The sequence below is a fragment of the Penicillium cinerascens genome (assembly GCF_028974065.1).
Source record: "Penicillium cinerascens strain IBT 15544 chromosome Unknown contig_5_segment0_segment0, whole genome shotgun sequence".
In the NCBI taxonomy this organism is placed as follows: Eukaryota; Fungi; Ascomycota; class Eurotiomycetes; order Eurotiales; family Aspergillaceae; genus Penicillium; species Penicillium cinerascens.
The window spans coordinates 1,414,837-1,438,065 of record NW_026695294.1 but is presented as its reverse complement, the minus strand read 5'-3'; the positions used below and the strand labels follow the sequence as shown (position 1 = coordinate 1,438,065).

At 53.1% G+C, this 23,229-nt stretch overlaps 8 protein-coding genes across 8 annotated transcripts; 3 read left to right on the top strand and 5 right to left on the bottom strand.

Moving 5' to 3' along the window:
* Positions 1–2,092: 2,092 nt before the first annotated feature.
* On the top strand, positions 2,093–4,701 carry farB1 (putative C6 transcription factor (Ctf1B); the record flags this gene model as incomplete). Its single annotated transcript, XM_058452045.1, has 3 exons — positions 2,093–2,292; positions 2,361–2,539; positions 2,591–4,701. 3 exons carry the CDS (start codon positions 2,093–2,095, stop codon positions 4,699–4,701), a joined length of 2,490 nt encoding a protein of 829 aa, XP_058308583.1.
* A 2,782-nt stretch (positions 4,702–7,483) lies between these two features.
* N7498_004982 (uncharacterized protein) lies at positions 7,484–9,491 on the bottom strand (the record flags this gene model as incomplete). The annotated part of the gene is made up of 8 exons (XM_058452044.1): positions 7,484–8,100; positions 8,156–8,309; positions 8,364–8,531; positions 8,578–8,593; positions 8,650–8,797; positions 8,827–8,943; positions 8,991–9,095; positions 9,152–9,491. 8 exons carry the CDS (start codon positions 9,489–9,491, stop codon positions 7,484–7,486), a joined length of 1,665 nt encoding a protein of 554 aa, XP_058308582.1.
* A 1,236-nt stretch (positions 9,492–10,727) lies between these two features.
* Positions 10,728–11,813, bottom strand: N7498_004981 (S1/P1 nuclease; the record flags this gene model as incomplete). The annotated part of the gene is made up of 2 exons (XM_058452043.1): positions 10,728–11,631; positions 11,683–11,813. 2 exons carry the CDS (start codon positions 11,811–11,813, stop codon positions 10,728–10,730), a joined length of 1,035 nt encoding a protein of 344 aa, XP_058308581.1.
* A 1,205-nt stretch (positions 11,814–13,018) lies between these two features.
* Positions 13,019–14,656, bottom strand: N7498_004980 (unc-93 family MFS transporter; the record flags this gene model as incomplete). The annotated part of the gene is made up of 2 exons (XM_058452042.1): positions 13,019–13,966; positions 14,021–14,656. The coding sequence occupies 2 exons, from the start codon at positions 14,654–14,656 to the stop codon at positions 13,019–13,021; spliced, it is 1,584 nt and encodes a 527-aa protein (XP_058308580.1).
* A 748-nt stretch (positions 14,657–15,404) lies between these two features.
* On the top strand, positions 15,405–16,747 carry N7498_004979 (N-acetylglucosamine-6-phosphate deacetylase; the record flags this gene model as incomplete). The annotated part of the gene is made up of 2 exons (XM_058452041.1): positions 15,405–15,776; positions 15,839–16,747. 2 exons carry the CDS (start codon positions 15,405–15,407, stop codon positions 16,745–16,747), a joined length of 1,281 nt encoding a protein of 426 aa, XP_058308579.1.
* Positions 16,748–17,285: 538 nt separating this feature from the next.
* On the bottom strand, positions 17,286–18,980 carry N7498_004978 (GMC family oxidoreductase; the record flags this gene model as incomplete). The annotated part of the gene is made up of 2 exons (XM_058452040.1): positions 18,722–18,980; positions 17,286–18,667 (listed from the first exon to the last, which is right to left on the bottom strand). The coding sequence occupies exons 1-2, from the start codon at positions 18,966–18,968 to the stop codon at positions 17,286–17,288; spliced, it is 1,629 nt and encodes a 542-aa protein (XP_058308578.1). The 5' UTR covers positions 18,969–18,980.
* Positions 18,981–19,663: 683 nt separating this feature from the next.
* On the top strand, positions 19,664–21,257 carry N7498_004977 (betaine-aldehyde dehydrogenase; the record flags this gene model as incomplete). Its single annotated transcript, XM_058452039.1, has 2 exons — positions 19,664–20,179; positions 20,243–21,257. The coding sequence occupies exons 1-2, from the start codon at positions 19,698–19,700 to the stop codon at positions 21,255–21,257; spliced, it is 1,497 nt and encodes a 498-aa protein (XP_058308577.1). The 5' UTR covers positions 19,664–19,697.
* A 420-nt stretch (positions 21,258–21,677) lies between these two features.
* On the bottom strand, positions 21,678–22,961 carry N7498_004976 (uncharacterized protein; the record flags this gene model as incomplete). Its single annotated transcript, XM_058452038.1, has 4 exons — positions 21,678–22,550; positions 22,620–22,768; positions 22,836–22,897; positions 22,945–22,961. The coding sequence occupies 4 exons, from the start codon at positions 22,959–22,961 to the stop codon at positions 21,678–21,680; spliced, it is 1,101 nt and encodes a 366-aa protein (XP_058308576.1).
* Between the last annotated feature and the right edge of the window lie 268 nt (positions 22,962–23,229).

The following is a 23,229-nucleotide window of genomic DNA, read 5'->3' as shown; positions in this document are numbered from 1 at the left end:
CGTCTTTTTGTTCAAATATCTGGAGACTTGCCCCGGATCTTGATGACTTGCCCAGCCACCACCCCGGATTTACAGAATGCCGGAATAGAGCCCGCGATTTGACACGGAATTGGAATCGGGAACTGAACTTTGCCGCTGGATGGGAGCCCCACCGATCCGCCGCGTGAGACGCAGAGTTCTCGCCCAAGTTGGCACGGCACGTCTTTAGGTCCCTCGAGCCCCGCAATTTTCCGACGTCCTCGTGATTATCCACTTCTTTTTTGTGTGTCATTTCGTCACTTTTCTGTTAGTGCCTTTTTGGGGTCCGCTTCCCCCTGGTTATTGAATTTTTGGGGCCCTTCTTAGTAGCATTTTAGTAGGATTTTGCTCTTGAGGCTCCAGTGCTAGATGAAGACCATGACTTCATCAAGTCCCTGGCACATGCGTGATCTACATAATTTTATGATTGACTTGGTCCAACCATACGTGTACCTTAAGTATCATCCGAGAATCGGCAAGCCCTTGTGCAGGGATCAACCCCTCGTGCAATCAGATGTAGTTGCGGAATTGCGGGACAGTCGGAGCGCTGGTGCGCCATTATTCTATTCCAGAATCTGGACTATGCCGTTAGACTTTTTTCAGAGGAGTAGGGACCATAGTGATGGGATCCCTCCGCCCATCGGCACTTTCGACTCTGCCAATCGACCGGGGGCCTACGGGCTGGGGGAGATTCTGTGGGGTGCCTTTGTGGCCGTTGGCGTTCGTGTCTGGGGTGTGAGACCAAGTCCACTGGCTGCAAATCTGGCCTGGACCCGCTCATCTTAATAATGCGAGAAAAATGAGCATTCGTGCCTGTTGTGGGGCTGAATGGTCGGGATTCTCTCCGAGGTTTGACAGTTCGATGAATCGTGATGGCACTGTACATCTCTCGAAGATCGATCATAAAATCATAAATCCAGTATAGACACGACGCGAGTCTATTGTACCGATCACCGGAACGCTGGAATAATAATACATGTACGTTTGGGAAGCCGAAATGGAAAGCGACGATCCGATTATTCACAGGGGCCGAAAGAGATTGGCCTGCGACCGGCCTCCACCCACGGGCCCGCAACTTCTCCGCCATCGGCCGCCTTTCTTTCTCCAGCCTTGGCTGGACCGGTGTCTGGGTCCTCCATCCCCCCCGGTCCGCTCCTGGGCTCACTAGCGGCTCCGATCCTCCAAGGACCGCAAGTTGGTGTGCCGTGGGACCTTTACCTCCTCCGGCGTATTTCGGATGTACTCAAAAAAACAAGCTTTACAAGCGTCGACTTTGATCGAAAGACGAGGGGAAAGAACCTAGCAGTGAGCAAATATAATTTGAACGTTCGACAAAGTAGTCATTATCGACGATAAACTATATTCCATAGGGATGATCTATTCTTGGCGGGAGCATACAGCCGACTCTACCCATCTGTGCAGCCGTATTTGTGGTACGGACTCCGTACATGTACCACCACTTAGGTAAGATGCTCCGAGGACCCCAGGGCACGGCTCCACTCCAAATGTCCCTTGGAGAACGATCAAAGTTTTTTATTCTTTTTCTACTTCTTTTTTTTTACCCTTTTTTCTTTTTTATAAAAAATGGACCAAAATTTTTCCCTGCTTTTGATCTACATTGACACTGTACGTATCATGACGAGATTGATCCGGACATTCGAATATCATGAACACAAACAATATCGGAAGTCCGGCACGGCGCCGGAAGAGTAATGTGACCGGGCCGAATACTGGGACGCTAATCCCGTTGGAGCCGCTGTGACGACAGCCGCTGCAAAAGTGGAAATGCCTCTCGTGTGGGGAATTCTTGCCCGTTGCAGTCTAGCGAATAGTCACTGCGCCATTTGCTCTCTGCTGGCACGGGGATCTGCCCCAACCTGATTCTCGGAGTGGAGCCGGGGTCTTTTGCCTCTGGGCTTCATACTTAACACATCCATATCCCCGGGCCCCAGCGCGTCCCCCCGTTTCAAAGACCCTCTCCACTCTTATTTCCCCTTGCCCTCCGTGGCATCTATTTTCCTGTTATTCGAATGTGCCACGTTCGCCCCCGGTTATTATGAGTAGTACCACCACTATGACTGAAGAGTCAGGGAAACGCAAGGCTGGAGGAGCCCTCGCCGCCCAGAACCGTCCCGTCAAGCGGCGAGCATCCAAAGCCTGCTGCTGCTGTCGCGCTCGCAAAGTTCGGTGCGACGTGGTAGAAAATGGTTCTCCTTGTACGAATTGCCGCCTCGACCAAGTCGAATGCGTCGTCACCGAGAGCAAGCGGAGAAAGTTCGTTTGGAATTCACTCCCCCGAAAGGCCAAGCCCTTTGAGCTAATGTAGAATTCTGTACCTGCAGAAAGTCGCGTGTGGAGATAGACAACGCTCGGCCTTCGGAGTCGCCCCGTGAGGACTCGGAGGACAACTCGCTACTGGGCCGTATCGGCGAGATCCAGGGCATGTCGGATATGGTGCCCACTTCGCCTTCGCAGAACTCGGTCGATATCGACCACGGGCAACATATGCCTCATCTACTGTGTTCGTAGTGATTGACTCGAACCCGGCTATTGAGCTAACGTCCCTCTCCAGACCAATCGCAGGCGACTCGCGTAGGGTCCGTTGACCGCCATCGCCGACGAATGGCCCCTAACCCGGCTGTTCCCTCGACGATGCCGCTGGCCAACGCCACATTGCAGATCCAGCAGTTGCTCGACCCGTCCTTTGGAAACAACTGTCCCGCCAGTGGCTACCTTCCCGACTACATCCGAGGCCTCCCTGCCCGACTCCAGAAGGAAGATATCGACTACCTGTCCGCCAAGGGAGCACTCTCCATTCCGGACGTGAGCCTGCGAAACGAACTCTTGAAGGCCTATGTCCACTACGTGCACACGTATATGCCTTTATTGGATTTGGAGGAATTCCTCCAGACCGTCGCGCACAATGACGGAATCCATCGCATCAGTCTGCTGCTGTTCCAGGCCGTGATGTTCGCCGGAGTGGCTTTTGTTGATATCAAACACCTAAAGGCCGCTGGCTACCAGACTCGCAAAGCGGCCCGCAAGATCTTCTTCCAGCGCGCTCGACTCCTATATGATTTCGATTACGAGGTGGACCGCATCTCTCTGGTCCAATCTCTGCTTCTGATGACTTACTGGTACGAAACCCCCGATGACCAGAAAGATACGTGGCACTGGATGGGTGTCAGTCTCTCTCTGGCTCACACCATCGGCCTTCACCGCGACCCCGGCAACTCGCGGATGGATCTCCGCCGCCAAAGGATGTGGAAGCGAATCTGGTGGAGCACGTATACTCGTGACCGATTGATTGCCTTGGGCATGCGACGACCGATGCGTGTCAAGGACGACGACTGCGATGTGCCCATGCTCACCCTGGACGACTTTGAATTCCAGACTTTCTCCCCTGAAATTGTTCAGATGGTTGGGGGTTCGGAGATTCTGCAGAACGTCAGCCAGCAGCGAGAGCTGGCACTGATGTTCATCGAAAAGGCCAAGCTCTGTCTCTGCGTGAGCCATGTGCTTTCGGCCCAGTACTCCGTTCTCAGCCACAAGTTCGGCGGCACCATGGAGACTACCATGATGCTGGTCCCGAAGAAGTCTACTGCGGAGACCTTCGAGGTGCGACGCTGCGACCAGGAACTCGAGGATTGGGTTGCGAATCTTCCCGTGGAAACTCAGTACTCGCCATCCGGCGGGTCAAAGTTGTCGGAGGCTGGCGAGGTGCTGCACTCGCACCGCGCTCTCCTGAAGATGGTCTACCTGACTACATCTAGCGCTCTGCACCGCCCGCAGGTCCTGCCAGCCATTCCCTTCCCGTCCCCGGACGCCGAACTGCAGGAAATGTCTCGCAACAAGGTTCGATTCGCGGCCGTGGAGATCACCAGCATCGCCCACGATCTGCACACCTTGAACTTGACACGATTCTACCCTACAACCGGTGTTACAGTTCTTTTGCCCGCCGTCATCATCCATCTCCTGGATATCAAATCCAGCGATCCCGCCGTGCGGATGACCAGTCTCCAGCGCTTCTACCAGTGCATGCGCATTCTACAGCGCCTGCGTGAGATTTACGCATCCGCCGACTTCGCTACCTCGTTTTTGGAAGCAGCCATCCGCAAGGCCGGCATCCAGCTCACCGTCCCACCGCAAGATGTGCAGTCCTCGCGGTCTCGCAAGACCAACAGCAGTAACGACCCCTTGGACGTGCTTTCTTCCACCAATGCCCTGACACCTCCGCCAGATTCATTGGCCCAGAAGATCCCAGATCTTACCTACCCCAAGGCGGCCTCCGCAGGCGGGTGGCCTACTGGGGACCTGTTTGCCTCGACCCCACCACAGTCCGACGGCAGCGAAAACGGCAGCACCAACAACCTCAACCAGCGCCACAACAGCCACGACTCCTTCGCTATCCCCGATCTGAACTCTGAAATGAGCCTGACCGAGTTGATGGATCTGGCCAACGATGCCGAAGTTACCCAGAATGACTTTGACGCCTTGATCAACTTTGATGAGGCTGTTGGTAACGATCTGTTCGATGACTCCCAGCCCGGTGCCCCAGACAAGGGCTTCGATTTCGGCGTTGACAACGTAAAGGTGATGGGCTTCGACACCGATCCCAAAGCCATCGATTTTGCGCATCTCGCCGAGCCGCACATCGAGCGCAGGTCCACGGGTCCCGACTAAGCCAAGGCTGCACGGCCCGGTTTGACGGCCGATCTGAACACAGATCTTGGGATCAGGATGGATGAATAAACACGTGCTTCGATTCTTCTACTTTACGCTTTGGGTTATTAGCGTTTTATTTAATCACTGTCTTATTACGGGGTTCGGTGATCCATGTGGTGTTTTGGCGCAATCTCCCTGGGGAGATTCGGATCGAATTTCTTTTTTCTTCGATGTTTATGTGACGACAATGATGATGCCCCTGTGTACTTTGGATAGATGGATTCAAAAAGCATGAGCAATGTGAATAATGGTTTTATCCCTTCATTTTTCAGTCATAGTGCATGCCCCAGTAGTCTACCGTACTGGTCATTCGATTTGCGAGTGGAGCCCGGCCATGCCGATGCCGATTCATCGGTATCACATGCTTCTCCCGAGCAGCGATGTCATTTTACAACGATGTCATTTTACAGCGTTGATTCTGGCCGCATGTGGCATCATGCTCCGATCCGCTCTGAGCCTGATCAACGGTTCATAAGGAGGATCGGCAGCCGGTCAGGTGGGATGGTGGAGGCTTGGATATCCAGCTGACTGGGATGCATGGTAACATCACGGCGGGCCCGAAATTAGTCCCACGGGGTACTTAGTTCGCTTCTACCACTAGGGTGCTGATTGACTTTCTTGGACCCTGAGAATCTATAGTATCCGCAGATCTTCTTGGGTTTCTCCTAGTCCCTTTCTGGTAGGCTCCGCGATGGGGGGACGCGGAACTCGCTCGTGGGCCGAGGTACTTCCTTTTTGGGTAGTCTCGTTATGTCCCTTCATTGTGCATTTTTTTGGGTATATTCCTCCGCATCAAATGTGCATGCATTGGTCTTTTGGTGTACATAACTTAGTTGTGTTTGTTTTGACGCTTTCTCCATACCTCGGCTTCCTTGGTGTCTACACGGGGCCTGTGAATTTTGAATCTTGTACCACAGTACTTGACGTATTGGTTTAGGTCATCAAGCCTGGGCTAAAATTTGACTATACGTATTTCATTATTGCAACAGCTGGCTTGACATAGATAACAGAGCTTATGATAGATTGGCCTCCACACCATATCTATGTTTTTAGAATATATTTTGATATAAAGACTAGCATTATATATGATATATATATCATACAAACTACTTCAAGCTTCTATGAAAATATTAGCTAGATGCGACCGGTAGAAAGTAAATTATTTTAAAAATAAATAAAGACTTATGTGAAGATATAAAATATTTAGAGGCCATCACTCATAAATTCACTTCTAAAATCAGGTCTTGATTGGGACGTAAATATAACCATGACTCATACATCCGCCTCTATAGCTCAGTGGTAGAGCGCTTGACGTACGCTATCCTTCCCCATAATTCTTGATAAGTCATCGAACTAACAATTGTAAAGTTGTACCTCTATACGATATCAAGAGGTCCGTGGTTCAATCCCGCGTGGAGGCATTCTTTTTTTTCTGATTATTTTGATCCTCCTTCATTACATAATCGATATTTCCAGCAGTAGTTACTCTTTCAGTCGACTTGTCGCCTAGCTTGACCTTTCACTTAGACCTCTCGCTTCCTTGGTCAAAATGGCTATGGCTATAACCGAATCTGAAGCCACTCGTGTCCTTCAGGGACATGGCGCGTGACCGCGAAGAGACATGGGCTTTTTTTCTAGCGCACCTGGTATTACGACGATGATACACGGTGGGAGAGTTTTCTGGTGCGAATGAAAAAATTTCGCAAAATCGACTCTACTTAAGCCCCGATCGTACAGCAAGGACGGCGATGGACAAATCCTCTTGAACAAACTAGAGTGGAACATTCAATCTAACCCTTCGCTTGACGGCCGTTCAAAAGAGGGAGATCTGGCGGTATGAATTCTAATGCCTTGAGATGAAACTCCTATGTGAGGATACCCCGGGGAAAAACTGATTCTAGTACACAGACGCCACTGAGAGCTTATGAGGTCTCTCTATAGAGAGCATGATGCCAGTATAGTCAAACATGGATACTCCATCATCGTGAACAAAGAGTCGTTGGATTCCGTCCTAGAAGCCCCGGGACCGACTGAATGAAGGTCTGTTCACACTCGTGAGTCAACAGCCCTAAACTCCTAGCATTTTCGGGCTACTACCTCGGCCAACTGCATCATGCGAGTATTAGTACGAAAAGCTTATTTGCTTCAAAAATGACAATGCGTGCATTTAACGCGAGGCCTCTTTTGGCTCTTCCCGCAAAAAAACATTCGTAAATCCTTATAAAAACAGAGACTTGCTTTTTAAGAATGACGAGCTTACTTTTACGAGGAGTATCTGGTACTCGAATAGCATTTCTACTCTGAACAGAAGAAATAAATACAAGGAGCTGGAAGAGTTCATAGTAATTTGAATCAATGGACGGATTCCAAAGCAAGAGCTCCGCGAAGGTGATGCCATATTTGGATTCAATCGCAGCACATATGTGATCTTTAACGACTGTGTAGTATTCACTACAAGATACACTGGAGGCCGTTGCAGTGGGCACTATAGTCGATGTAGCAGTCGCAGCGGTGGACTCCACAGTGACGCAGATGGCGTCACCAGGGGTCAAGTCTTGGCGATCGTCACCGATCGCAGGGTTCCAAGAATAAAGCTGGACGGTGATGCCGTATGTACTTTCAATCGAGTTACAATGTATATTAATGATAGATAGGTAGTACGCATTATACTAGAGCGATTTTGTAAATCACACAGAATTTGATATCTCAGTATATACATCATTCATCAAGAATGCCACTTTTATTTCCCAGTGCAAGTCGGCAGGGCAACCGACGCCTGAGTGTGCGTGGCAGAAGCCGGTCCAGTGGAACCGAAACCGGGCGTCAACTTCTTCTGTCCCGTCGGCAGCTCCCATCCATTCAGGGTACGGTTGAAGAGCTGCAGCGCGGCAATGGGCTGGTAGAAGGGAACTTCATGGCCAGACTCGTACACACGGGTGAAGGAGAAGTTGCCGTATTCGCGGGTCTCGCCGTATTCGACGCCGTCAACGAGGAAAGGTGCATAACCGGCGGCTTGGAACTCCTTGCTGGTCTCGTGCTTGGCTGCGAGGGAAATAGCCTGGCCACCGAACCAGTTGCAGATGTAGTCGGCGTCACCGTAGATCAGGGCAACGCGCACGGGGCGGGTGAGGATATCTTCCAGATCCTCGAGGAAGTTGGGCCAGACAAAGTCTCCAGTCTGCTGGAAAGCGTAGTAGATATCGCTGTTTGACATGGTGTAGTTCAGGTCGACACCGATGGCATTCATTACCGAGTCCTTAGCTAGGTAGTCCACGAAATAACTCGGGGGCGTAGGGTCATCGTGTGGGTGACGGATATCGTAGGTGCCACGGCCGCTGTAAGCATAGTATGGACTCTCTGTGATAGATAGTATTAGCGAGGGAGTGGTGAAGTTGGAAGGACATCTACATACCGACGTTGTCACGACACATGTTGGTTGCCTCCGCGCAGAGAGCGTAGTCTGACATCGAGGTACGGTTAGTTGCTTTGCAGTTCGCAACCATGTCCTGGCAACCATTGCGCATCTCGTTGGCAAATTTCATGTAGTTATAGACGGTTTCGTTGACCTGGAAAGATATATTAGTTCTCGTTATATATGGGAGAAAAGGGTCAGCACATACCGCTTCGATACCGTAGGTGTTGTGACGTGCAAACTCGGGGTAGTAAGGAGCCTGGATTGCCTCATCGATGATTCCGTTTATTATACCCAGCGTGTTGAATTCAAGCTGAATGCCGTCCACAGTGCCGTTGGCAATCTTCTCATTTTCTTCGTAGAAGTGATCGAAAAACTGCACGAGTTAGACCAAATATAACCAAAATTGTGTTTATACTTACGGCTGGGCCATAGTGTCTATCGAAAGAATTAGCATTGCCCAGTTTCATCCAATATTATGGTGTGACACGTACCCTCCATAGCTCTCAGTCCACAGGTTGAAGCTCTTCGACTTGATCTTCGAGTCCAGCTTGGGCAGGCCCCCAAGGAATCCTTGCAGGACTTCCCACGCAGCTTTGGCAGCGAGATTGGTGGTATCTTTGATTCCATTAGTTTGACCGTCTTTTATAATTGAGTATGTATAAGCTCACCGATCAACGAGGCATTGATAACTGGGTAGCGGCCCTGGACACCGGCGAAGGAGGCATCTTCAAAGGAGCCGGTAAAGGGGTTAAGAGAGCCATCCTCCTCTTCAGAGTATGAGAAGCCTATAGATCTTAGTACATATTTCCAAGCTTTCCCATCGAATACATACCGGTTCCGAGGGGTTGCGAAATGAAAAGCATGTTTGAGACCTCGTTCCACGAGTAGGGGTTGATATAGGACTCGTTATTCTCGTTGATATGACAGGGTCCCAGTTCTACATCCCAGACCATTGTTAGTAAATGAGGGAGGACTATTTTCGCGATATCTCACCTTCGAACAAGCCGATCAACGAATCGCTTCCAGGACCGCCGTTCAGCCAGAGCGTAATAGGGGCATTTTCAGGATCGTGACGGGCCTCGAAGAACCAGAAGAAAGTGTGCGCGGTGGGCGAAAGGTCCACGTAGCCGGAGTATGAATTGACACCTGGAGTCGTCTCACAGACGCCTTCCTTGCCGGGTTCCTTGTATCGGATAGTGATATTGTTGGCCGTGTTGATAGTCTTCATGCCGGTAGGCTTATTAGGCACTTGACGACGAGCAAATTCGTCAAAGTTCACCGAGCGAGCTGCCGCGAGAGGCAGCACTAGCGGGATCCAGCTATTGATGCGCATTGTGTCTCAGCGGTTCGAAATTAGATATCGAAATTCCCCGACAGTCAAGAGGGACATGAGCCAGGGGGAGCTCTATCAGTATTTAAATAAGAATCGCCTCGTGTGGGGCGAACAAAGGACCATTTGCCATTGCATCGCTGCGGGGAGTCATAGCGGGAAGACCTTGTTTGCAGTGAACTCGGAGATAGCCTGGCGCAATAATCGGCGGGCACAATTGCCGGTGTAGGTAATGCGCGGGACTGCCAAGAGAAATATCCCAGCGGAAAGCCAGTCAGGGTCTCGTCGTGGAGACAATTTCAGGGTCTCCAGCCATCTCCGCAGGAGTTCCGGGGAAGGTAACATTGCTACCTACCACGCATACGAGGGGAAGCCCCCTCGTCAGAGGCAGCCTAGGTGGCTCAGATGGAGCTCCAACAGGCTTTGCAGAAGCTCAGGGATATCGCGCAACTCTGATTGACTCGATAGTGACGTGCGGTATTGGCGTGAGCATTGGCGTGAGGGGAAAGATCTGCGCCAGGTGGACTGGTCATCTACAGTACAATATGTGGATCCGCAATTTCCGGATTCAATACCCCATTAGCTTCAGGCAACCAGAAAATCAAATCGAGGGGAACGTAGAGGAGTCTCGACATGGTAAGAAGATGGACTGGCTCGGGGGAGTTTGTGGATTCCTGAGAATGTACACAAGACCCCGTCATCTCATCGTGGGCCTCGGGCACGTCAATCGACCCACTCTTTGATCATCTCCTGCACCTTTATCGAAACCATGCCATATCTCCCCGAGATTGCAGCTTGAACCGATGTGATCGTCGGAGCAGTCTTGCGCAACATTACTAAGCAACTCCATTCTAATGGGGACTGGTGGTTGGAGCGAATACCTGCCAGTTATATCAATGACCACTAACTTGGCCTTGTGCCTCCATGGTCTTGTACACCGCGGAATCGACCTCCAGAGGATGTTTGTTCAGATTGAGGGGACTGGTCAATTGCTGGTGAGATTACTACTTCCCGACGAAGAATGGCGCTGTTTTCATACAGCAAGCTCTAAATAGCTTCCCGAATCTACAACATTTAGAAATGTGGATTGTAAGACGTCCCGAAGGAAAAGCCTTTTCATATTATTATTTCCATGGTATGTCAACAGTCTCAATTCATGCTTGCGCTTGTTGCCCTCGGTAGATCTCCAGAATACTTTAAAAGGCCCTGGGAACCCCCTCCACTATACATTGATTTCAATCAATGTACATGGTCACGCTTCTCTGAGCGACAACATGCTTCTCCCATGGCCGCTCTAGCCAGCTTCGCACGACTCAACGGACGAGGCTCTGGAAGCACATCGCGACCAAGAAGCTCCGGAAAAGTCGAGTCTTGATTCTCCTTGACAAAGCTTTCTAGATCGCGCTTGGCAATATCAGAGTTGTAGATCAAATTGAGCCAGTTACCCAGGCGGTAGCCACCCTTTGCAATTTGCAGCTCGATAGTGCCGATGACGGAATTGTAATACGTGGGATAGAGATCGCCCGTCTGCAAGGCGGCAGCTCCGTTCGGCATGACGACGGTGCAGACGAAGGCGTTGGCATCCGACGCCCATCGAGTGGCTGTGGTAATAGTATCACTGATCGTGTCACCCTCGATCCAGCTTGCCGCCTGAGATTTGTAGCTGCCCGAGGTGATCTCGCTGATTAAAGTGTTCGCCCACGACTGCGCATCCGAAAGAGTGTCGCCACCGATCAATTGTTCGGGCATGTATGTATCCCAATCTGCGTGAAGATTGTCGCTGTAGCCGTTGAAGGTGACGTCAATGTAGTTTCCGCCAACCTCGTAGGCCTCATCATGCAGCGGTTGAGTTACATCCCCGAGAAAGTGTACAAGGAATTTCAAGGCTTCCGCGATATGGTCAGAGCTCAGTCGGCCGTCGCCTGCACGCTGGGTGTAGTTGGCAATGGCAGAAATCGAGCAGCCCGAGCTACCGCAGTCGCGTTCGTAGTTCACATTGCAGCTCGACGGGGGGTTATCCTCAGCATCGATGAAATGCAATGGAGCGGACCATTTGCCGGCTTTTGTTAGCCGGTACTGATCAGCCCACGAGGCAATGTTAGCCAGGTAGGAGCTGGAAGTGTCACCAAGAACACCTTGTGCCCTTGAAATCCATTAATGTTGGACAGCAGTAGACTTCGGTTTTCAGACTGACCATGATGCCGTGTCAGAGGAAGCGTAATTTTGAGCAACGTAAGCAACGGTTGCGTGGCCCAAAACACCCCACGCATTAGCTCCGTTGATGGCTCCAAAGGCGACGAGAGCAACCTTTGATAGAGGCGCCATGGCTGGAGTTCAACAAGGGAGTGCCGTTTTTAGAGGCAACAATAATACTTTTCTTCAAAAGAAAAGAAACTTCCAAGGATGTTAGATAACTCCTAGAGCTCTTACCGTGGCATAGCTTTGTTTTAAAAGGACCACGAGGAAAGACGGGGGTAGAGTCAATCATTTGAAGGGACGGGTGTGACTTGGAAGGTGCCAACCGCAGCAGGTCATTGGACCAGCCGCTGTCACGGTAAAAGTCTGGTGGTTTCGACGCAGTGCTGAGATAACGGACATGGGGGAGTATGTGAGGGATGATTCGTAGACCTTGTAAATTGGCGCGATCGGCACGGAAGGGCATCTGCAGGGTATCTGCAGGGCGCCGGAATCTACCCGTATCGAGATTGCTCAGATGATCATGTCGCGGGTTCAGTGTTCCTCCAAGGAATTATCCAACAGAAAGCAGAACAAAGCAAAGCAGTGCCGAGACGCACGTGGAGACGATATCTCGGATTTTTGGTTTCTTCATCATGGAAACAGGATGCGAAGCTAAGGCTAGCGGGCTTGGCAGGGTTCTAGCGGCAGCCGTCGAAGTTCAAACCGCCGGGCCTCCGCCGGGGGATGGAACTATCTACTCTGCATTGCCGTGCGTAGATGAATCCGGTACTTCGTCTGCTAGTGTTGGTATAACACTCGGTGAACATTGAATGCTTATGGCTGTGGCTTGAAATCGCCGCGACCCTATCGATAAATACACTACGTGTATGCTTACATGTTTAAAGATCAGATGAGTTCAGCTTGAGTCCGTAGTTTGTTCTAATTGGATTGACAGTGTGCTTCTATTTGAGTCTATCTTTGGATCTATACTGTAAGGGATATCGTAACAAAATCCTGCTTGGCAGCGATTATATGTGAATGCCTGCCTCACATCATCGCGGATTTTTGTCAGACGCAAAGCCTGCGTCACCGCTTGGATGGTAAAGTAACTTGTGGGGGGACTGTAGCGCCGAGAGAAAAGAAAACAGTGTTTCGAAGAAACCTCAGATCTATTGTTGATACATACGATCGTATAGCACACGGGAAACGACGTCAAGTCGAGTCAAAGTGTCGACGATTCGTACAGAAAATCAAACGCGCCACGTAAAAATGCAAGAGGTTCGTGACATCCACGTGAGGATGTAAGGGCGAACAAATGATAAAACGATGTGGTGATACATGCGGCTGCTCGCTTAGGCAGACGTCTTAGAGTCCTCGTGGTGAGGGGCCTCGGGTTTCTCCATCTCGTAAGAGTCCTCATGCCTGTCACCCAGGACGTCGGCAGTGGTCTCATCGGAGAACTGCAGATCCTGAGCAACGTCGGTGCTGTCCTTGATCTTGAAGAAAATCACGGGCGAGGCGATGAGCATGCTACCAAGGAGCAGACCCCAGCAGGACGCGAACTCAGTCATAAAGGGGGTCTTCTGAGCGTCCAGACGCCACATTCCGGCTGCACCTGCAGACTGGATGCCCTTGTAGAAACCGGCGAAGTTGGCGAGTTTGCGGGCGTTGTTGGACAGGGATCCCATATACCAGTATGCGCAGGTCTGGAAGGCAGCATCGTAGAAGCCGTAGAACATGTAAAGGAACATAGGTCCGATATAGCTGCCGTCCGACCAATCGGTGTCGCCCCTGACGGTCTCCCGAGTGTATGTCTTCTGGAAAGCATAGCCACCACCCCAAATGCCCAGGGTGATGGCGATGAGGACACCAAAGTTGATCTTGGCACGAGTTGGGCGCGAAAAGCACTTCATGTCCAAGAGCTGACCGAAGACAAAGGCACCCACCATCTGCATGAGCCAGTATAGGAGACTGTTCAGGGCGCGAGTGCGGACGGTGAAATAGGCGAGGTTAACGGAGTTGAAGTGGTACGCGTAGAACCAGTTACTGGCCAGGAACATGGGGAACATGAGGATGATGTACGAGTCGCTCCTCAGGGTCTCCCACAGGCCCAGGAACTCGGACTTCCAGGTAGGGTTCTTGATCACGATGACACGGGAGCCGTCCTTGCGCTTGATGTACTTGGTATCGGAGAGAACCCAGCACAGGGCGAAACCCACTGCCATCAGCACCAGGAAAGCGATGTACGTGCCGTTGTTGACTTTGCCGTTAGTGCTGTGAATGTTTTGACCCAGCGGGACCTATAACCATTAGCCTCCGGTCTACTTTGTGCATTCTTCATTGTGGAGACTTACCAAGCTACCAACAACACCACCCAGGTTGAAGATAACCCAGAAGATGGCAATGTACTTGCCCTTTTCGTGCTCGAGCGGGTAACTCATCATGACGGCACCCTGGGCACACCAGAGAAGACCGGCACAGACACCGAGAAAAGCTCCGGAAAAAATGAGGAAACCGGCATTGTGGTTGATATTGTAGCACAGAAGGGCAGCGACATAGAGGAAATAGCCGAAACCACCCAGAGACAGGGCCAGTCGGACGCCAATCCGGTTGGCGATGGAGCCGGCGAAGAAGCCAACCACGGCAAAGGTACTGTACAGGGCCGTGTTGGAGTTGTTCACATCGGTCGGGTTGACTTGGCCACCGCCACCCAGACCACTGACGGCATTAAACATGCCGGGACACAGGAAGCAGACGAAAGAGACGAGATATAGCTGCGTCTCAGGCGATGCGAACCAGGAAGATTCCCATTTGCCGATTTTGATCATCGGCTTGTACATCCACGGCTTGCCGACCACGGCATGGTCCAGTGCGGTCTCGGGATCTTCCTGGTCGGAAAAGTTGTTCTTCTCGGGCGCCACCGAAGTATCCGGCGCCACCGAAGTCTCCGGGGCCTGCTGCGGATGTTGATCAGGCTCAGGGGACGCCATGATGGAGAGATGTACAAGGCAACTTGGGGGACCAGGGGGCAAGGGGTTTATGATCAACAAAAGGCAATGGGACGGGAATGTGCAGGAATGTTGAAATTTCCCACGTGAGATTGATTCACGGTCCAAGGAACAGCGAGGGAAAGGGGGAAGAAAAAAAGAAAAGTAGAGGTGAACCTCTTTTTACACAAATTTTTCCAACCTAAAAATTACTCTGGGGATAGCGGAGCCAATTTGATCCAGGTTTCACAAATAAGTCATAGAATCCATTTTCCAAGTATTTCAATGATACGTGGGAACCAGCCCGGAAATATGAGTGGGTTTTGCTGTCTCCTTTTCTTCACATCGTGTGATATACTTGCGGGGATGATGAAAGTATGGAGACAAACTGGGGACTCGGCAGACTCTGGAGATGAATGAGAGTCCTCAATTGGGTTGGAACCACGGGCGAAGAAATAGCCGCGATGCGACCGCAAACAGAGTTGTATTCTGTTTGCAGATGCAACTCTCCGCATGCGGGGACTCCAGTATCGTAATACCGTTACGCGATACATTACCTTACCCCCGTTTCACCCGTGCACGGCAAGTAAGCATATACCACATCGGCATGCCGATGTCACCTGCGGAGTACAATACCTACGTGGGTAGTGTTACATCATTGTGCAGTCCGTTTCTGCTTTTATCTATTGACTTCCCATTTCCCTCCGTGTTCCTGGTGCCTTGAATCTTGGAAACAAACACACTCTTCATCATGCCCGGCAAGACTACTGCTGCCCCGCGCATCACCAAGTTCACCAACTGCCGCCTAGTGCGCGGCTCCAGTCTGGTTGAGCAAGATCTCTGGATCGATTCTCTGACTGGCAAGATTCTCAAGGACCAGGAGGCTTTCTATGGATTGCACCTGTCTCCGGATGAGATCGTTGATCTCGGTGGCCGCATCTTGGCCCCCGGTCTGATCGATGTTCAGCTGAACGGTGCTCAGGGCTTCGACTTCTCCGTGCCCTGCGAGACCAAGGAGGAGTACGACGAGGGTCTGCGCATGGTCAACCGTGGCCTGGCTCGCACCGGTGTCACTTCCTACCTGCCCACCGTGGTCAGCTCGACCGCCGAGGTCTACCACAAGGTACGTAAAAAATCCTGCCGAGTCGAATTCGATGAAAAGTGAGGCTAACGAAGTGTGAATAGGTTCTGCCTTCCCTCGGCCCCAAGGGTGCCAATCACCTCGCACAAGACGGCGCCGAGTCTCTCGGTGCTCACGCCGAGGGTCCCTTCATCAGCCCCGGTCGCAACGGCATTCACAAGACCGAGGTGCTGCAATCGGCCCAGACATTCGAGGACCTGCTCTCCATTTATGGTGCCGACAACCTGGGCTCTGCGAGCCCCATCAAAATGATCACTGCGGCCCCGGAGGTTGGCAACATGATGGCTCAGATCCCCGAGATCGCTAAGCGCGGCATCATCTACTCTATCGGACACTCGGACGCCACCTATGAGCAAGCCGTCTCCGCGACCCACCAGGGCGCTCGCATGATTACCCACTTGTTTAACGCCATGCGCCCCTTTTACCACCGCAACCCCGGTGTCTTCGGTCTGCTCGGCCAGAGCGAGCGTCGTCGCCCCTTCTACGGCGTGATTGCCGATGGCATCCACCTGCACCCTACCTCGATCAAGATCGCATACAATGCCCACCCGGACGGTCTCATTCTGGTCACCGATGCGATGCGCCTCTGCGGCCTGCCGGACGGCGTCTACGAGTGGACCAACGGCGAGCGCATCGTCAAGACCGGCGCCCGCTTGACCTTGGAGGGCTCCGATAAGATTGCTGGAAGCTCCGCGACGCTCATCGAGTGTGTTAACAACTTCCGTCGCTGGTCTAACGCTTCCACCGCGGACGCCATTAACGCGGTCACTGCTGTCCCCGCGCGCCTGCTGGGTCTGGAGGGTGTCAAGGGATCGCTGGATAGTGGAGCCGATGCCGATCTGGTCGTGCTGGGCGAGACCAACGATCCTGATTCTGGCAACACTCTGACTGTTGACCAGGTCTGGAAGTTTGGAGTCAAGATCCATGATACCGACAAGACTGCGGCTGTTTAAGGCTATTGAGGCATAGACCTTGCTTCTTTTCCTTTGTTCTTTCGTTTTTCATTGCCGGGTGGTCAGCGTCTTTTGCATATTTTTTTGATTTACCGGAACTATGAGGCGTTTGAATTGTTCATTTGCATTCACCGTTATAGAACCACTCAGCATGGTCATAAGAGTTTCACCTTTTGCAGAAATCGGAATATGCTTTTGAAATTTACGAAATCGTTCAATTGTGATCTCCATGTATGTATATCTACTCGGTCAACCCAACTGGTGGCCAACTCCTATTTCAACAAAATATGTCGTCGCGCGTGTGGTATATATCCAAGAAATCTCCAAACACCGGGTCCGGCTGGCGGAACCCAGATCGAGCTACGGAGAAGAGTCCATATGGCCAACACGATGGACTCTGTCCCAACCTTGATCTCTCTCTCGACGGGGCCCAGCGCCGCTCGCTTATATGCTAAACTCAAAATACAAAATCCGAACAGAACTTTTTCAGACATGTCATCGTCAGCTCCGCACCAGACACGCTACCCTGAACGTCTTTTTACAGGCGGGGCTGGGAGTGAGTCCAGCCGGCCTCCTCAGCGATCATCTCGGCAGCGCGCTCACCAATGGACAGCACGGTCAACATGGGGTTGATGGTGGGCATGTCGGGGAATACACCGGCGTCTGCGATACGGACGCCCTTGAGGCCACGGATCTTCAGCTCGTGATCCACGACGGCCAGAGGGTCGCGGGTAATGTCACCCATCTTGGTGGTACCGGCCGGGTGATACACGGTGTGAGCCACGCGGCGGCCGTACTCAGACAGCTCCTCGTCGGACTGGATCTTGGGGCCCGGAGCGACCTCACGCTTGATCCAATCCTTGAAAGGAGCCTGCTTGGCGATCTCACGGGCAGCCTTGAGACCGGTCACGATAGTGGCGGCGTCGTAGCCCTCGGGATCGGTGAAGTAGCGGAAGTCCAGGGCAGGTTTCACGGAGGGGTCGGAGGAGGTGAGATACAGACGGCCGCGGGAGCGGGGACGGGGGATGTTGGGGGTCATGCAGAAGGCGTTGATGGGCTCGTCGTACCCCAGACGAGTGGTGTTGAGAGTGAAGGGAATCTGGTAGCAGTGCATCATCACGTCGGCAGCACGGCCGTCGAAGCCCGCGGCATTGGGCAGCTCGCGGCGCAGGAAAATACCGGCATCAGAGTCCATGGTGGTCTGGTTCGGGGGAACGGGCTGGTTGAGCTCCCATATGATGATGCTCTCGGGGTGGTCGAGCAGGTTCTCACCGACACCGGGGAGATCCTTGATGACGGGAATCTTCAGAGCAGAAAGCTGCTCGCGGGGACCCAGACCAGACAGCATCATCAGACGCGGGGTGTCGACGGCACCGGCACAGAGAACAGTTTCCTTCTTAGCACGCAGGGTGTGAGTGACACCGGACTGCAGGGTCACGTTAACACCGGTGACGGCATCACCCTCGACGTTGATCTTGGAGACCCAGGCGTTGGTGAGAATGGTCAGGTTGGGACGCTTCTCCTCGCCGCGCAGGATAGGGTGGATGTAGGCCACACTAGCACTGCTGCGGCGGCCGTCATCGGGGTTGTAGGAGACGTTGAAGAAGCCGACACCCTCGGTCAGCTCACCGTTCTTGCGGATGTCGTCGTTGAAGTTGTCAATGACGGGAATGTTCATGGCGCTGGAGCAGGCCTGGACCCAGTCCTTGCACAGCTGGTTCCGGTGACGAGCATGCACGGGCTGGACGGTGTTGCGCAGGCCATCGATGAGGCGGGTGAATGTCTCGAAGTCCCAGCCCTTGCAACCCTTGGAGACCCAGTTCTGGCAGTCATACTTGAAGGGGCGGAAGGAAATGAGAGTGTTGTGGCTAGAGCAGCCACCCAGCACCTTGGCGCGAGAGTGACGGATGTGACTGTTGCCTACAGAGCCGTTAGTTTATTTGGAATATTCCGACAAGTTTCAGGAGGCAATACCCATGGGCTGCTCGACGGTGCCGTAATCGTAGTCGAGTTCGCCGCCGAGAAGGTTGAGCCACTCCTTCAGGTTGAGCACGCGGTCATCCATGAAGTCGCTGGGACCACCCTCGATGACGAGCGTACGCTTGTTGGGCAGGTACTGCGCCAGGCGTGCCGCAATGACACAGCCGGCGGTGCCACCACCGACTACGATGTAGTCGTAGCTGTTGACATCGATGGCAGGAAGCTCGTTGGTGGTAGCCATGTTGAATAGGCAGGAGATATAAGGACGGAGAGGGGAACGGAGGAGGAGACCGCAACTTTAAAAGAAGCCTGGAAAAGGCTGGGAGCGGGTGGTCTGATGGGACAAAGATCCAATCTCTATCCAGTACCCAAATTCGGCTCGCGTGTGGTTTTTTTTTCTTTGCTGCTTCGGGATCGGAAGCAATTGGACGCTGTGACTGGTGGCGATTACAGTCGGTGGAGACGTCTTAGATAAGAATCGACCCACATGGTCTACAGGCACAACGGGTGTCCAGATTAGAACGGGCTGATCTACGCGGGGAAAATTGGGAAGGCCAGAGCGGAGATGAGGGGAGATGAGGGGAAAGGAGAGCAGAAGAGGTACAACGCTCCCGAAATAAGCCAAATGAGTAAACTCATAGATAGAGGCATCGCGCAGACACAGAGCAGTACGTCATGGCTCCCCGCGACGGTATTCCTTATTTAGTGCGACAACCCACCGGACCGCTGGGCGGCTGGATTATTGGACCAAACATAGTCAGACGCCCCAGTGCATTTGGGACCTCGGCGAATTGTCGCGCTGCATTACAGCCTCCCCGCAGCCACGCAGGACGCCGCGTTGGAAAAGTTTTACGTACAAGTGGAGCCGCCGGCGGTTTAACTTTCCGATCTCCGAGGCGGTGTGCATGGCAACAAGAAAGATTGTCTTCTCGTTGTCTCGCTTGGGATATACCTTAGCATTCTTCCAGTCATGTCTCTCTCCTTCCCGCCTCGTGAGCTCTACTACGACGGCCAGGTGCGCGCCGCCTCGTCGGGCAAGACCTTCCAGACGGTCAACCCCGCCACCGCAACCCCGCTGGCCGATATCCAGATTGCCTCCAACGCCGATATCGATGCCGCCGTCGCGGCGGGCGAGCGCGCATTCCCTTCCTGGTCCCGGACTCCTGCCATTGCGCGTGCGCGTATCCTCCATAAGGCCGCTCTTCTCCTGCGCGAGCGCAACGATGAGATTGCCCGTGTCGAGACTTTGGACTCCGGCAAGGCTTTCACCGAGACCAGCACCGTCGATGTTGTGACCGGGGCCGATGTGCTGGAGTACTACGCCAACTTTATTGGTGGCGGTGGCCTGAATGGCGAGACCACTGAGTTGCGCGAGGATGCCTGGGTATATACCAAGAAGGCTCCTCTGGGTGTGTGCGCCGGTATTGGTGCTTGGAACTACCCTATCCAGATGTGAGTCTTCTCTTCTCTTTTCTCGCATTTCATGACCAAAGGGCTAATCACCACTCTGTCTAGTGCCCTCTGGAAGTCCGCTGCTTGCCTTGCTGCGGGTAACACCATGGTCTACAAGCCCAGTGAATTCACCCCGCTCCACGCCCAGATTCTCGCCCAGATCTACACCGAGGCCGGTCTCCCCGCGGGTGTCTTCAACGTGGTCAACGGCGCTGGCGACGTTGGCGCCTACCTGACTAGCCACCCCACAATTGCCAAGGTGTCCTTCACTGGCCAGGTGTCGACCGGAAAGAAGGTGGCAGGCTCTGCCGCGGGCAACATGAAGTACGTGACCATGGAGCTGGGTGGCAAGAGCCCCCTCATCGTTTGCCCCGACGCGGACCTGGAGAACGCGGTCGACGGTGCCATGATGGCCAACTTCTACAGCACGGGTCAAGTTTGCACCAACGGTACCCGGGTCTTCGTTCCGCGTGCCATGAAGGCTGCTTTTGAGAAGCGCCTGCTGGAGAAGATTTCCTACGTGCGGGCTGGACCCCTCTTCGACGAGCAGACCAACTTCGGTCCCCTGAGCTCCGCCGCTCACCAGGAGAAGGTCCTCTCCTACATCCGCCACGGAATCGAGACGGACCGTGCGACCCTGCTCTGCGGTGGCCTTGAGAAGCCCGCCGTGCCCCAGGACCTGCAGGCCGGCTTCTGGGTGAAGCCTACCATTTTCACAGACTGCACAGACTCCATGCGTATCGTGAAGGAGGAGATCTTCGGACCGGTCATGTCCGTCCTGTACTATGACAGTGTCGAGGAGGCCGTGCAGCGTGCCAATGCCACGGAGCTCGGCCTCGCTGCCGGTGTCTTCACCAAGGACCTGAACCAGGCCCACCGTGTGATCGATCAGCTCCAGGCAGGTATCACATGGATCAACACCTGGGGTGAGAGCCCTGCGGAGATGGCCGTCGGTGGCTGGAAGAGCAGTGGCCTGGGCGTGGAGAACGGCCGCCGTGGTATTGAGGCCTGGGTGCAGAACAAGAGCACCGTCGTCGAGATGAGCGGTGCCGTGGCTAGCGTCTTCGCCAAGCTGTAAATCTATTCTATGTATATGATGTGATGCACGCATGACTTCAAAAAGGTCGGATATAGACTATATTCAAAGCGAATCGGCCAAACCAAAGCAATCTTAATGGTATTTTCATATGACGCCATAGTAATAATTTGTATGCCGGTTTCATTTCGCTGGCGCTTAAATGACAATATTGAATGCAGATTGAAACGGATGCCGAGATGCATTGCGGTTCATCTATCCTTCCACGAAAAAAGCAAAATAGCAGAACTCCTCGACTGATCCCTGTAAACAGAAAAGGCCATGCAGCGAATAACTAAACACGGATAGGAAAAGAAGAAAAGACACCCGTATTCCCATTCCCCCAGGCAGTTAACAAAAGGAAACTGCAGAATTCGAAAAAAAAAAAAAAAACGCCGTAGTGACTGCGCGGATGCCGCTTGTTTATGAGAGAGTGGTCATTCTGGCACCCATACGATCAAAGGTCAGGTCGTTCTTTAGAGCACCATCAAGTCCGCCGACGGCCGAATCGATCATGCGCGAAGACATGCTGTCTGGGGTGAGCTCATCTTCCTCCTGGGAGCGGCGAAGCTCGGTGTTGATGCGCAGGTCCTTGGGCACCTTCTCCGGGGTTCCATCAGGAGTGGGCTCCTGCTTAGGCGAGGCCTTCTTCACAGGCAGCGGGGCGGGGACATAGGTGCGGGGACGGTAGACCAGAGCAGGTCCCTGGGTGCGGGCATCGGTACCGGCCTGCTCAATCGACTCGAAGTAGCGAACGGTCTTGACCTTGAGCTCCAGAGTGGCATCTCGGTCACAGACAACCAGCGGGTGCTGGTGCAGCTGCAGAGCAGAGAGGGTCCACATATGGTTGACGCCATCCTCAAGACCCTTCTGCACGGCAAATGCCTTGTGGGCACCGGTTGCGACGATCACCACCTCCCGCGCATCCATGATGGTCTGAATTCCAACGGTCATGGCCATACGCGGTACCTTGTTCACGTCGTTGTCGAAGAAGCGCGAGTTGGCCAGGATGGTGTCGTAGGCCAGTGTCTTGACACGGGTACGGCTGCTGAGGGAGGAGCCGGGCTCGTTGAAGGCAATGTGGCCGTCAGGACCGACGCCACCCAGGAAGAGCTCGATACCACCGTAGCGGGCAATGCGTGCGTCGAACGAGGCACACTCGGCGACCAGATCGGTGGCGTTCCCGTCGAGGATGTTGATGTTCTGCGGCGGAATGTCCACGTGCGAGAAGAAGTGCTTGTACATGAAGCTGTGGTAGGACTCGGGGTGGTCGCGAGGCAGGCCGACGTATTCATCCTGTGGCATCGAGTCAGTCACAACAGATCAGGGTTCGCAAGGCGCATTGGCGCATTGTGAGCCGCATACCATGTTGAACGTCACCACATTCTTGAACGAGATCTCGCCAGCGCGGTGGCGCTGCACGAGGAGCTTGTAGATGATCTCGGGGCTGCTGCCAGTAGGCAAGCCCAGCACGAACGGTTGGTTCTCGGTTGGGTTGAATGCCTTGATGCGGCCTGTAATAAAGCCGTCAGTATACATCACGGGCAGGACTGCGCGCGCACATCTGTCGAGCCCACTTACTGACGATGTATTCGGCGATGTACACCGACGCCGCCTGAGGATCTTCTCTGATGATGACACGCCTGGGTTCATTCAGTTAGCCTGAGAATGCAGAGATGCTCGTGTGGACGAGGAGGTCGCATACATGGTGGTTACGTCAGCGGACAAAGACGCGAATTTTCCCAAGTTGGATGTTTTGGAGGGAAGGAAAGAAAGTTGAGGAGAGGAGGATTCGATAAAAAGTAAAGAGAGAGATGAGATAGAGTGACTGCCTCCAACGGGTTACGTCCGGGAGTGTACGACAGTGACAAAGATCCACGGGCGTCGTAGTATGAGGAGAGAGGGCCCGGCTCCGCTTCTGTTACTTGCGCGCTGACTTCGTCTACCACCTCCCACTACGGATCTTCTCGTCGCA